At 59.7% G+C, this 12,691-nt stretch overlaps 1 protein-coding gene across 2 annotated transcripts; it reads left to right on the top strand.

The window, feature by feature from the left end:
• Positions 1-312: 312 nt before the first annotated feature.
• On the top strand, positions 313-12,133 carry LOC102939470 (retinol dehydrogenase 8). 2 transcript variants are annotated; one of them, XM_037888046.2, is made up of 7 exons: positions 313-533; positions 3,640-3,752; positions 4,402-4,563; positions 5,566-5,745; positions 7,441-7,534; positions 9,268-9,451; positions 10,620-12,133. In XM_037888046.2, the coding sequence occupies exons 2-7, from the start codon at positions 3,656-3,658 to the stop codon at positions 10,848-10,850; spliced, it is 948 nt and encodes a 315-aa protein (XP_037743974.1). In that variant the 5' UTR covers positions 313-533; positions 3,640-3,655; the 3' UTR covers positions 10,851-12,133. The 2 variants fall into 2 exon arrangements, with proteins under 2 accessions (XP_037743974.1, XP_037743975.1); XM_037888047.2 differs by having other exon boundaries at positions 329-533; positions 10,558-12,133.
• Positions 12,134-12,691: the final 558 nt, after the last annotated feature.

Raw genomic sequence — 12,691 nt, 5'->3', positions numbered from 1 at the left:
ACAAAGCCCCTCGTGCACGCTCCAGCCCTACAATAACAAAGGCTCACGTGCACGCTCCAGCCCTACAATAACAAAGGCTCACGTGCACGCTCCAGCCCTACAATAACAAAGCCCCTCGTGCACGCTCCAGCCCTACAATAACAAAGCCCCTCGTGCACGCTCCAGCCCTACAATAACAAAGGCTCACGTGCACGCTCCAGCCCTACAATAACAAAGGCCCATCTGCAGGCTCCAATCCTAACAAGCCCCCCTGCACCCCGAGTTACCTTGGAGGGGGGCGGGGATACCAGAGGGTGCCGCCCCCCCGCCGGGGCGCGACAGGCAGGAGGGGCGGGGCATAGGGGAGCGCTGGGCAGGCTCTGCCCCCCGCCCCGGGACCTGGGGGAGGCCGGCCTGCAGGGACTACAAGCCCCGGCGTGCTGCGGGCTGGCGGGGCGTTTCCCTCGGCTGGTCGGATGAAGGAGCCGTAGCTGGAGCCGCCGCAAGGCGGGGACTGGCTGAGCCGGGGATCGATCCAGCTCGCAGCGGTGCAGGTAGGCGGGGGGCTGGGCTCCGAGCTCCCGGCTCCAAGGGCAGCTGAATCCTGCAGCAAGGGGCCTCCCCCACCCCCGTCTCGGGGGGGAGGGGGATAAAGCGGGGCTTCGCCTTGTGCTCAGCCTTCCCCTGATCCTGTGGGGCTGGGAGATTGGGGTGCATGGGGGGGGGGGTAAGAAAGGTAGGGGTGCAATGCGGATCGGAGCCCAGGCGGACCCAGGGGTGCACTGGGAAGAGCTGAGAGCTAAGGGGAGCGGGGGGTGCATTGAGGAAGGGGAAAAGCTGGCGGGGGGGCAGGGGTGCACTGGGGAGCAAGATCTGGGAACTAAGGACCCCTGGGAGGCGGGTGCAGTGGGTGGAGCTGGAAGTGGGGTGCAAAGTGCAATGGGGGTGTTGGGAACTGGGCCTGCAGCAGTGACAAGGTGTTTTGGGGGTGTCCATCGGAAGTACAGTACAGAGTGGCTCTCTGGGAAGCTGGCTTGAGAACCACCTTCCAGGGTGGGGAGCCCGGCGGAGATCTTCCTGTGGAGAGCGGAGCCCCATCTTCTATATATAGCCTGACCCTGCAGGGTCTAGCACCAGAATAAGCCAAGATTAGTCAGGCTGGCTACAGCTGCTGTGTCTGCTTCTTTCCTGGAGAGCCAGGGACGGACACAGAGCTCTGAGACTGGTGCCATTTTGAGCAGTAACCACGAATTTCCAGGGAGCGGGGAGTGCTGACCATCTCCCCTCCTTTCCCCCACTTGGATCAGACTCCCACAGCCCCGGAGTCCCCCTAAGTCACATGGCCCATAATTCTGGACCGTACCCGTGGTCAGTTAAAATTTGTACCGACCCTTGGTACTCACTGGGTTCTGGGGTGACCCACCTGGGTTCTGTGTCTTCTCTGACCTGCAGGCCTGGGTGAAACACTGACAAGCCCTCTGCATTTCATCAGTGTTGGTATTACAGAAACACCTAGGTTGGGGCCTTGCACAGAGCCCCAGCCGTGATCAGGGCCCACCCCATCGTGCCGGGCACTACACGGGCCCCCATCATGCCAGATTCTGCACAGACATATAGTGAGAGACAGTCCCAGCCCTGGAGATTTTACAGTATACACAGAGGAAGGCTGGGTATAAGGAATTATTATTGTCCCCATTTTGCAAGCAGGGAAACTGAGGCCGTAACTTGCCTCAGGGCTGCGTGGGGCAGAGCTGGAAACTGATCCCAGTTCTCCTTTGTCTGCCTGTCACTTTAGATTTTTTGGGGCAGGGACCGTCTCTTACTCTGTGCAGCGCCTGGCGTGATGGGGGACCCCAATCTCAGCTCTGGCTTGTAGGTGCCCCAAAGTACAAAATTACAGTCCTAGAAGTGTTGCATTTAAAGGGCCTTTCATTCTATGAGCGACTGGGCTTGTTTTGTGCATATCCCACCTGGTCAGCAGTCGGCTGTGGACTTCGGGCTCCCTTTTATCTCCTCGGTCAATATAAATGCAGTTTATAACAGAGCGTAATTGAACAAGAATAAATCTGGAGAAGGATCTCCTCCTTCCAGGCCCAACCCCCTCGTTAATCGTCCCCTGGCCCCTTTGCCCGCTTGGGTGCCTCCCTGTGCTACCCAATTGTGAGGGAAGTCTCAGCCGGGTGAGATCAGCAGGATGGGCCTTTCGTCTACAAAGAAATCAAAGCTTAGATCAATAATAGCCCAGCTTCCGTCCTTTGTTTGGTTATAATTCCCCACCCGATGCTGAGGCCGACCGGAGAGCAGCCTTGCTGAGTCTGAACTGGGTCAGGGGAGAGACCCAAGGCCCGGGTCCGGCTTGAATAACTGAGATCCAGGGCAGGAGTTGCCATGAGGAGCTGTTGCCTGGTAATTATTAATTGCCGACTGCCTTGGCTCGGGGCCCTCTGTCGTCTCTGGCCCGTCAAACGGATCCGCTGACGAAACCTGATGTTTGCCAACTTGTCGAGTTATTAGGGGGTGTTGTGGTATCCTCTGGAGACCCCATCTGCGATTGGGGCGGGGGCCCGTCATGCCGGGTGAGAGTCAGTCCCGTGCTCCAATGAGCTCGCAGCCTAAATAGACCAAGGAGGGGAGAGGGAAAAGAGGCACAGAGCGGCAGTGCCTTGCCCAAGCTCGCCCAGAGGCCGAGCCGGGAAATAGAACCACTGCCCTCGTCTGCCCCCCGTGCTGTGGATTCCTGGCAGAGCTGGGTCACTAGCAAGCCCTGATTTCCCCCCCCACCCCGCCCCCGTTCCCAAGCATGCTGACGCGGCCGCATCAGTGCTCCGGCCGCACGGCGCGGGTGCCGGGGCCCTGGAGTGTAGACGCAGCCTCCGGGCAGCAGCGGGTTTCTGGCAGCATGAGAACGGCCCCGGCCCCGGGCGACGGGAGCGTCCTGCCTAGCTGCGTCTACACCAGGGGTGAGGGTGGTTGGTTACGGCGTGCGGGGGTTGGGCTCTTTGCTGCCCTGCTCCCGGTCGCTCACGTCGGCCTCCGTTTGACGGGCGGAGTCGGGCCCAGGGATAAGTGGCTGAGGCGGTTCCAGAATAGAACCACGTGTGCTCCCGTGGGAGGGGGATGGGCTGAGGCTGGCGCCACTTCACCTGATGGAAATCCTCTCCTAGGAAGAGACCGGGATCGGGGGGTGTCATGCAGAGGGCAACCAGATCAGTGAAGCAGGAGATGGGACTGGCACAACCGAGTAGATCAGTGCGGGGAGGGAGAGCTCAGTGGTTTGAGCGTTGGCCTGCTAAACCCAGAGTTGTGAGTTCAATCCTTGAGGGGGCCATTTAGGGATCTGGGGCAAAAATTGGGGATTGGTCCTGCTTTGAGCAGGGGGTTGGACTAGATACCTCCTGAGGTCTCTTCCAACCCTCATATTCTATGATTCTATGCCTCACGCCTAACACCCCCAGCCCCCATTAAGCCCCACTCTCCCCGCCAGAGCTGGGGATAGAACCCCGGAGTCTTGATGCCGCCCTCCCCTGTAGGTGCTCTGCTCCCTTCCCAGAGCTGCAGCTAGAACCCAGGGGTCCTGACTTGCAACCCTCCCACTCTAACCACAAGACCCCACTCCCTCAACCCTCTTTGAACCTGACTTCTCTTGCCTGTTTGTAACAGACAGACAGACAGAGGGATGTCCTGCAGGACCGTGCTGCTGACTGGCTGCTCCTCCGGGATAGGGCTGGCTCTGGCCGTCCGGCTGGCTAAAGATGAGCTGAAGAGATTCCGAGGTGAGAAGGTCGGGATGGGAATTACAAAGAGCTGGAGAAGAAGAGGAACATGGGGCATAGGGCAGGGAAATGATAATGATCTTACTACTTCTATGGCCTTTTATCCCCAGGGGCTTTTTAGCCCTATGTGCCGAATCACTTCTCCCACCACTGAGATGCAGCCACCTCTGGGGTGGGATGTGGCCGCTGTTAATACAGAGATTGTTCAGCCAGTTTTGAAATGCAGCCACCGTTGGGTTGAGGTGTGGTAACAGTTTATGCTCACCCACAGCAGCTGTTAATACAGAGATTGCTCAGCCACTGCGGAGATGCAGCCACCTCTGGTCCTGCCCCATTAAATGGCACCATTCTGCCTCACAGCACCCACTGGTGCCACACTGGCATAGCCTGCGAGGAGAGAGCACCCCCTACTGAGCCCCCACCCTGGTTCTGCAGCACAGTTCCCCCTATGCATCAGAGTCTGCACAGACAGCCCCCCCCAACCCCTCTGTGCCCCCTACTGAGCCCCTCACCCTGCAGCACCCATCTTTGCCCTGGAAGTCTCCCATCCAAGCACTGGCCAGGCCTGAGCCTGCTTAGCCCAGGAATGGAGCCCTGAGCTTCCTGGCTGGTTTGAACCCTCTTGGCCACCCCCCATCTCTCTGCCTAGTTATCGCCACCATGAGGAACTTGGACAAGCGCGAGGCCTTGGAGAAGCAGGCGGGGCCGGCGTTGGACAAGACCCTGGAAATCCGCCAGATGGATGTGACCAGCGAGGAATCCATCCAGCGCTGCGTGGAGGGCATTCCCCAGCGGAGAGTGGACGTGCTGGGTAGGACAACCGGCCCGGCCGCTCGGGGCTGCGTGGGCCGCCTTCCTTGGAACGCGCCCGGTGGGGGAGGTTGGGGGACCGCTGCGCTCTTCCCTGCAGGCAGTGTGGCTCCCTTACCCCCTGGCCCCACAGACGCACCGTGGGAGTGGGTGCCGGAGCAGCTGGGGGTTCCTCCAGGGAGGGAGTCTAAGGAATTTCTTGTCTTGGGTGCCTTGGACCCCGCCCACTTAGACACTCCCGTTTTTCTCGCCTGTAACTTACACAGCCCCTTACACGTAGCTGCTGCATTTGCCCCCCTGAGTCTCTACTCCCGACTCCTGGGTGTGTCAGTGGCACGCCCTGTGCGCACACACGCGTTGGTAAAGGGGTGTGAGGCTCAGAGGGGAGGCTGGGGGAACTGGAGGAGCTGGGTGGCTTTGCCCTGCTCATTTGCCCCGCTAAAAATCCGGCCACAAATGCGAGAGCTCTTCGGCGCTAAGGTTGCTGTGTGGGGCAGGGGGGCAGTTGACACCGGATCTCACGCACGTGCGCCCGGCTGGCCTTGCTGGGTGGTGACCCAGCGGAGGGTTCGGATGAACAGGGAAGGGGACGCTCTGTAAAGTGGGGTTCTTGATGCCTTCCCCAGCAGAGCTGAGCCCCTGCTCAGGGAGAGCATAGGAAACGCCATATGAGATCAGACCCATGGGCCCATCTAGCCTGGCGTCCCCCAGCCCCCATGCCTTACTACCTTGGATGGGCCCATCTAGGATGTCAGGCCATGAGGCCTGTGGGGTCGCCCTGCCCGAAGGAAAGGATAGGGAGCCCCATGGTGTGGGCCAGCCAGAGAGCCAGATGGGCCATTTGTGCCCCTGTCTTTGGTGATCGGAGCTGGGGGGAAAAGAGGATCCCGGCTGCCCCCTGTCTCCGTGGGGCTCCCCACTTCCAGTCTGCGCTCACCCCCACCCCAGTAGCTGCCATACACTGGGGGGTTCCTGGGGCTCACATGACCTCCCCCTGTTGCAGTGAACAACGCGGGGCTGGGCATGATCGGGCCGGTGGAGAGCCAGAGCGTCGCTGCCATGAAGAGCCTCTTCGATACCAACTTCTTCGGGCTGGTGCGGCTGGTGCGCGAAGTCTTCCCCGACATGAAGCGCCGGCGCCGGGGCCACATCGTGGTGATGAGCAGCGTGCTGGGGCTGCAAGGTGAGACCGGGGGACGGGGCAGGGAGGGCTGTGGCCCCTGGGGACCGGCTGCACCTTGCTGATTTGGTGTGGGGGAGGGGGAGGGGGACAGGTCCAGGCTCCTGTTGGAGGTGATGGGGCCCCTGCTGTGTGGAAACCACCCAGAGCCGCAGCCTGCCCCCCCCCGTGGGACACTGACCTCCCCCCTTTCCCCTTCTGGGACCCCTCATTGAGCCCCGGGCTTCCTCCCCAGGGGACCCCACTTCCCCACTCTCCTGCTGGGACCCTGAGCCCTGGGCTCTCCCGCCCCCGTGAGACACCGACCCCAGTGTGCTGGGTGCTGCGTGTTATTTATTAGGTGTTGTGACCGGGGCCCTAATGGGGAGCCAGCTGTGGTCACTCAATTAGGGTGAGCTGTGAAGAATGGGGCAGCCAAACCCCCAAAAGCTGGTGGATATTCCAATACTTACCAAGCCAGCTTAAAACAGCTTCTTTATTACCTCACTGGCTGCTCAGAAGTCCAAAGAACACAGTTCCCTTAAAGTGATCCAGCCTCGGCCTCCATCCAGGTACCCACGTCAAATATGATGAAAATTTCTGTAAATCTTATTTCATCCTATAAAAGAAAAGGTTCTCCCAATCCCGAAGGATCGGACACATCACCTCCCAGGTGAACGCATGTTTCCGATCTTACCCAAACACCCGCTACAGCCGATTCTTATTAACTAAACTAAAATGTATTAAAACACAAGAGAGAGAGAGTCTGGTTAAAAGATCAATATACAGACAGACATGAGTTCAATCCATTGAGGTGCAGATTCACAGCAGAGACGGTGAGCTTTGTAGTGGCAAAGAGTTCTTTCGGAAATAGTTCATAGGTGATAGTCCAATGTCCAAATCTCATATTCAGGGTGTACCTGCATAACTGGGACCTCAGTCTTGTGACTCAAACTTCCCCTGATGAAGTCTAAGCAGATCTGAGATCACAGAATCAGGACCCAAGGCTCTTTTATACAATTTCATGTCCTCTTTGACAAGTTGGGATTTCCTTGGGGAACAAAAGGTAATTAGGATGACTTTGAAGGAGGTCTATCACTGATACTTAGCTATACGAATTAACATAAGGCCTTTTGCTTGTTCCTCCACCATTTACAGTACATTTCAAAGAGAGATGAATACCGAGATATCCCGTTTACAATTCATTTAAATGATAGGATGTTCTTTTGACCCCTCAATTATTAGAATACAGCACAGACAGGGACTGTTGATTATATTGTCCACCGTACTCATACATATGTAAATACATAAGAACACAAACATTATCTCCCCACCTGTCTTTTGAGGGTTATTTATTTTGCAGGATGTTTAACCCTTTCTAGCCATGCATCACAGGTGTATTACGGTAGCCCCTAGGAGCCCCAGCCATGGCCCAGGGCCCCACTGCGCTAGGCGCTGTACAAATGCAGAGCAAGAAGCTGGTCTCTGCCTCCAAGACCTTACAGTCGAGATATAAAACAGGAGACAGACGCGGGAGCCCCAGGAGCTGGTGGGACAATTCTGGTCAGTACCACGGGCAGGTGTCTCCGCTCTCCGGCAGCCGACCCCTCGTCAAGTTCTGGGCAGGCCCTCCCGGCAGAGCAGAGCCTCGCCCTTTGCCGGCCCAGCTCCTTCCCCTCTCTCTGCTTGACCTGACTCGCTCTCGCCTCTGCTCGCCAGGCCTCCTCTTCAATGACATCTACTGCGCCTCCAAGTTCGCTGTGGAGGGTTTCTGTGAGAGCTTGGCCCTGCAGGCACTGAAGTTTGGTGTGAAGTAAGTCTGGGGGGGCAGGGCTGTGTAGGGGAGATGAGCCCCAGTGCTACAGGGGGGCAGTGGACATTCCCAGCCGTCCCCCCCGTCCGAAGCTCGGAGGGGTTGCAGGCAGGTGGCTGCAGGGAGCAGACGGGAGGTGCCTGGTCGCTCCATTGATCCATTAGGCCGACTGGGCAGCCCCCACCAGGGCTGACTTTGCTGGTGCTCAGAAAAGGGGGACGGATCCACCAAGGTTGTGAGGGGTGGGGTCCAGAAGGCCTCTCCCTCCCCTCTGCCCCATGGGCATCCTAGCACTGTTGGCTTAGTGCAGTGGTCACCAACCGGCCAATCGCAATCTCCGGCGGCACAGCGGGGCTGCCGCTAAGACAGGCTCCCTGCCTGCCCTGGCCCCACGCTGCTCCCGGAAGCGGCCCCGGGGGCGGGGGGGTCTCCCTCCTGCCTGCAAGCATCGCCCCCGCAGCTCCCATTGGCTGGGAACGGGGAGCTGCGGCCAGTGGGAGCTGCGGGGCTGATGCTTGCAGAGAGGGGCAGTGCGTAGCCATGTGCCGTGCACGCTCCCCCTCCCCGGGGCCACAGGAAGTGCTTTGGCCCCTTCTGGGAGCGGCTGCACCGCCGACCAGAAGCCGCCAGAGGTAAGGGCTTCTGGAGCCAGCACCCCGAACCCCCTCCTGCCCCCTAAGCCCCAGTCCTCAGCCCCCTCCCGGAGCCAGCACCCCGAACCAGCCCTGAGCCCACTCCTGCACCCTGAACCCCAGCCCTGACTCCCCCTCCCAGAGCCTGCACCCCAACACTCTGCCCCAGCCCTGACCCCCCCCCGAATCCCAACACTCTGCCCCAGTCCAGAGCCCGCACCCCCTCCTGCACCCCAACACTCTGCCCCAGCCCTGACCCCCCCCCGAATCCCAACACTCTGCCCCAGTCCAGAGCCCGCACCCCCTCCTGCACCCCAACACTCTGCCCCAGCCTGGAGCCCCCTCGTCCACCCCAACCCGAGCCCGCTCCCACACTGCGAACCCCTCGGCTCCAGCCCAGAGCCCGCACCCCCTCCCAAACCCCTACCCCAGCCTGGTGAAAGTGAGTGAGGGTGGGGGAGAGCAAGGGACGGAGACAGGGGGGGACGGAGTGGGTGGGGTGGGGCTTTGGGGAAGGGGCGGGGCCTCGTGGGAGGGGCGGGGTAGATGCTGGGTTGCCCTTAAATTCAAAAAGTGATCTTGGGCATAAAAAGGTTGGAGATCACTGGCTTAGTGCATCGTGTGTGCATGGAAGGGGAGGCATCGACTGCAGTGCTGGGATCTTAGGCTGGGTGCACCAGGTATAAGGATATTGGATTATATGGCCCAGCCGTCTGAGATGGCAATGCCAGGAGGTGGGACTCCAGAGTTGGTGGGAGGAAGGGATGGAGGTAAGCAGGTGGCGGGAGGCAGGGAGCAGTGGGTGAGTAGAGGGGGGAAGGTGGGAGGGTGGAGGATGGATGGTTGGGTGGAGCAGTGGGTGGGTAGAGGGAGGAAGGGCTGGAAGGAGGGAGGGGTGGGTGGTCTGTTATGGGAAGGGCAGCAGGTGGGGTGCTGGACTAGAGGGCCCACTGGCCTAAGGAGGTGCTGCACCAACCTGTACAACCCAGTGCTCTGCCCCTGCGTGCCAGCTCCTATCTGCGTTTGCCCTAACGGGCCCGGAGCCAGGCCCTGGCTGGGTACATGAGCTGTGATGTGTTACCGTCTCCTGCTCCTCCCCAGCATCAGCCTGATCGAACCCGGGCCGGTGGTGACCGAGTTCGAAAGGAAACTCTACGAAGAAGCCGCCTGCATGGACCTGTCCGCCGTTGACCAGGAGACACTGGACATATTCCAAGGCTTCTACATGGCCTATTCCAAGGAAGTCTTCACGGTGCTGGGGCAGTCGCCAGACGAGGTGGCTGAGGTAGGGAGCCATCTCCCCCCCCCCCCCCCCGCGCTGATCCGCTACCCCCTTCCTAGCCCTATAGTGCTCGGCTCTAACCACACTGGCACTGGGGACCCAGGGGGGACAGGTGGGGAGTTAGATCCTAGGGGCCTGCTTGCCAGAGGTTCTCAGCACCCCCAAATCTAGTGGTGGCACCGGGAACAGCCGGGGCCGTCAGCATCAGCTCTGGGCTAAACCTTCAGATGCTGCTCAGCCTCTGTCCCAGCCATCTGCCGCGTGGGGTGGGGTGGGGTGTGGGTCTGTGTAAGGGCAGGGCGACCAGTGGTGAAGCAAGTATGTTACTGCTCAGCCCTTTGAGATCAATAGATAAAAAGCATTTTTGTTGAGCTCGGCACAGCTATCCCTGTTCTACAGAGGGGGGAAACTGAGGCATGGAAAAGGGAAGGGACTTGCAGAGCTGGGATTGAACCCAGGAGTCCTGGCTCCCAGCCCCCCCTGCTCTAACCACCAGGCCCCACTCCCCTCCCAGAGCCAGGGATAGAACCCAGGAGTGCTGACTCCCAGCCCCCCCTGCTCTAACCATCAGGCCCCACTCCCCTCCCAGAGCCAGGGATAGAACCCAGGAGTGCTGACTCCCAGCCCCCCGCTCTAACCATCAGGCCCCACTCTCCTCCCCGAGCTGGGAACAGAACCCGGGAGTCCTGGCTCCCAGCCCCCCCACTCTAATCACCTAGGCAGTACCATAATACACCTAAGAAATAACATACAGTGGCCAGTGTAGTGGGGCTTGAGCCATGGCTGGGGCTCGTAGGCGCTACCAAGACCAGCAATAAGTGCTAATCCGAGTGGTGCTGATTTACCCCAGATCTGGCCCATTGAGTCCAATGGAGCCATGATTATTTATATTATCGTTGTGCCTGGGAGCCCCAGCCCTGGCCCAGGTCCCCACTGTGTTAGGTGCTGTACGTTATTAGGTGTATTACGGTAGAGCCTAGGGCGCCCCAGCCATGGCCCAGGACCCCACTGTGTTAGGTGCTGTACAAATACCAGCTGGGGACGTGGCCCATTGACCCCAGTGGAGCTGTGGCTGATTTTCATGCCAACTGGGGATCTGCCCCGTGCAGGTTAAGCCCAGGGCGTGTCGGTCGAGCGTCTGACGGGCAGGCCCTTCCTCCGCTCTCCCCAGCATACGGCCAAGGTGATCATGGCAGAGAAGCCGCCTTTTCGCTACCAGACCAACAGCCTCTACACGCCCATGACCACCCTGAAACACGCCGACCCCACCGGGAACCTGCCTCTGAACACCTTCCACCAGATGATCTTCCAGCATGACCGGCTCTTCAAAGCCAGCCTCAGCCTCCTCAAGATGCTGCAGTGGAGGAAGAGGAGGGACGTGTCCTATAACAAGTCTCCTTGAGACGAAGGCACCAGTCCCCTTCCTCCTCCCTGGACAACACAGACAGCTCCAGCTATAGATCCCACCCCGCTCCCATGCTCTGTAGCTTCCAGTGTGGACAGCCACTGTAAAAGCACGAATCCTTGGACCGAGGGGGGGGCGTCAGCACGGTGGGTGATGGGAGGGGCCGGGGGGAGGGCAGGGTGTTTAGGAGCATGAATCCAGGAGGGGGCTAGCAATGCCCCCGCTTTACCCTCTTTTTAGCCAGCTGATTCTTTTGTATCTTTTTTTTTTTTTAAAGTAAATTTGGGGTGTTAAAAGGATTTAAAAAAAAAAAAAACCTTTCAAAAAGTAGAGGAAGGAGGCCCTGCTGGGCCTAGGACCCAGGAGTCCCGGCCCTTCCCAGAGCTGGGGATAGGACCCAGGAGTCCCGGCCCTTCCCAGAGCTGGGGATAGGACCCAGGAGTCCGGTCCCAACCTCTTCCCAGAGGTGGGGACAGAACCCAGGCGTTCCCAGAGTCAGGGATTGAACCCAGGAGTCCGGATGCCTGTCCCAATGCTCTAACCACGAGGCACCACTCTCCTTCCACAGCTGGGGCTAGATCCCTGGATGTAGTAAGTTGTCTCCCCCCCGGCCAGCTTGTGAGGGTGGACCCAGCTGTGCTTCCACCGGGGGGGTGATAGACATCCTCCACGAGGAGGTAGCCCAGCAGGTGTGTGCCAGGGCTTGTAGCCCTGGGTGAAGGGAGCCATGGGGCATCAGGCTGTGTCCCCCTGACACTACCGGGGAGGCCTGTAGGAAGATGGCCGGGCTGGCTCGTCCAGGGAGGGGATGACTACTGCACTTGCTGGAGTTAGGGGCACCGTGTTTGCCGGCAGGCTGGGAGGGTGATAGTGCAACCAGACTTGGCCGACTCTCAGCTAGGGTTCGATGCAGCTCCTGGCCCTGGGTTCAAGTGGGTTGAGTGGCCCGGTTGGGGGCAGCAAAGCAATTTAGCTGGCATCTCTTAGGCACGCCCTGGGGGCCCCAACAGCTCCCAAGAGGGGGTGAGCGTTTAGTCTGCAGCCTCTTCCTCACGGCCCTGCACCCTCCAAAGGCCAGTTTCCTGATCTCCCCCTCTCCTCGATCTCCCCCTGCGGGGGGCCGCTGCCCCCTGCCCAGCACCTGCGGTAGCGCTGGGAGCATGTGCCTGTGTTGTAGTGCGTGCAATGACACGCTCCCCCAGCAGCTGTTCAGGGCCCGGGCAGCCCATCCGATCAACCTGCCGGGGTGCAGGAGTCCCTCAATAAACAGAGGTGCTGGAGCCTGGTGGCTGGGGTCAATTTTTAAGTTGTTGGAAAATGGCAGCTGCCCGGCAGGGGCGTGGGAACTCTCACTTCTTAGTCCGCAGAGGGAAGGGCAGAGGCAGGACAGCTGGGGCCCTACAGCTGCCCCTTAAGTTATCCCCCCCCATTCATGGTACTTACAGCCCCCATTACAGTAGTAGCTGAGCCCCTCACAACTGCAAGTGTATTTAGTCTCCCACCCCCTTGGGGCAGTAGGGGTTAAGTGGCACAGAGGGGCTAAGTGAGGTGCCTATGGTCATGCAGGAAGGCTGTGGCAGAGGCAGGATCAGGGCGGCTGTGCCCAAACCCCTGCAATATCATGGTTGCCTGGAGAAGCCCTCTTGTGCTTGGGGCTCTACCCGCAGGAGGAGAGCACCATCCCTGCCCCCAACAGCCACCCTCCACTCTCCGCATTGAACCTGGCTCCTTGCCTGGAGCAACAGCCACGAAGCCAGGAACTCCATCTTAGCCGATGGAATTGACACGGCAAGCGGGGAACCTGGTGGAAGCCCCCTGGCCTAGATCAAGGGGAGGGG

Source organism: Chelonia mydas, chromosome 20 (assembly GCF_015237465.2).
Source record: "Chelonia mydas isolate rCheMyd1 chromosome 20, rCheMyd1.pri.v2, whole genome shotgun sequence".
Lineage (NCBI taxonomy): Eukaryota > Metazoa > Chordata > Testudines > Cheloniidae > Chelonia > Chelonia mydas.
This window is presented reverse-complemented; position numbering and strand designations above follow the sequence as displayed.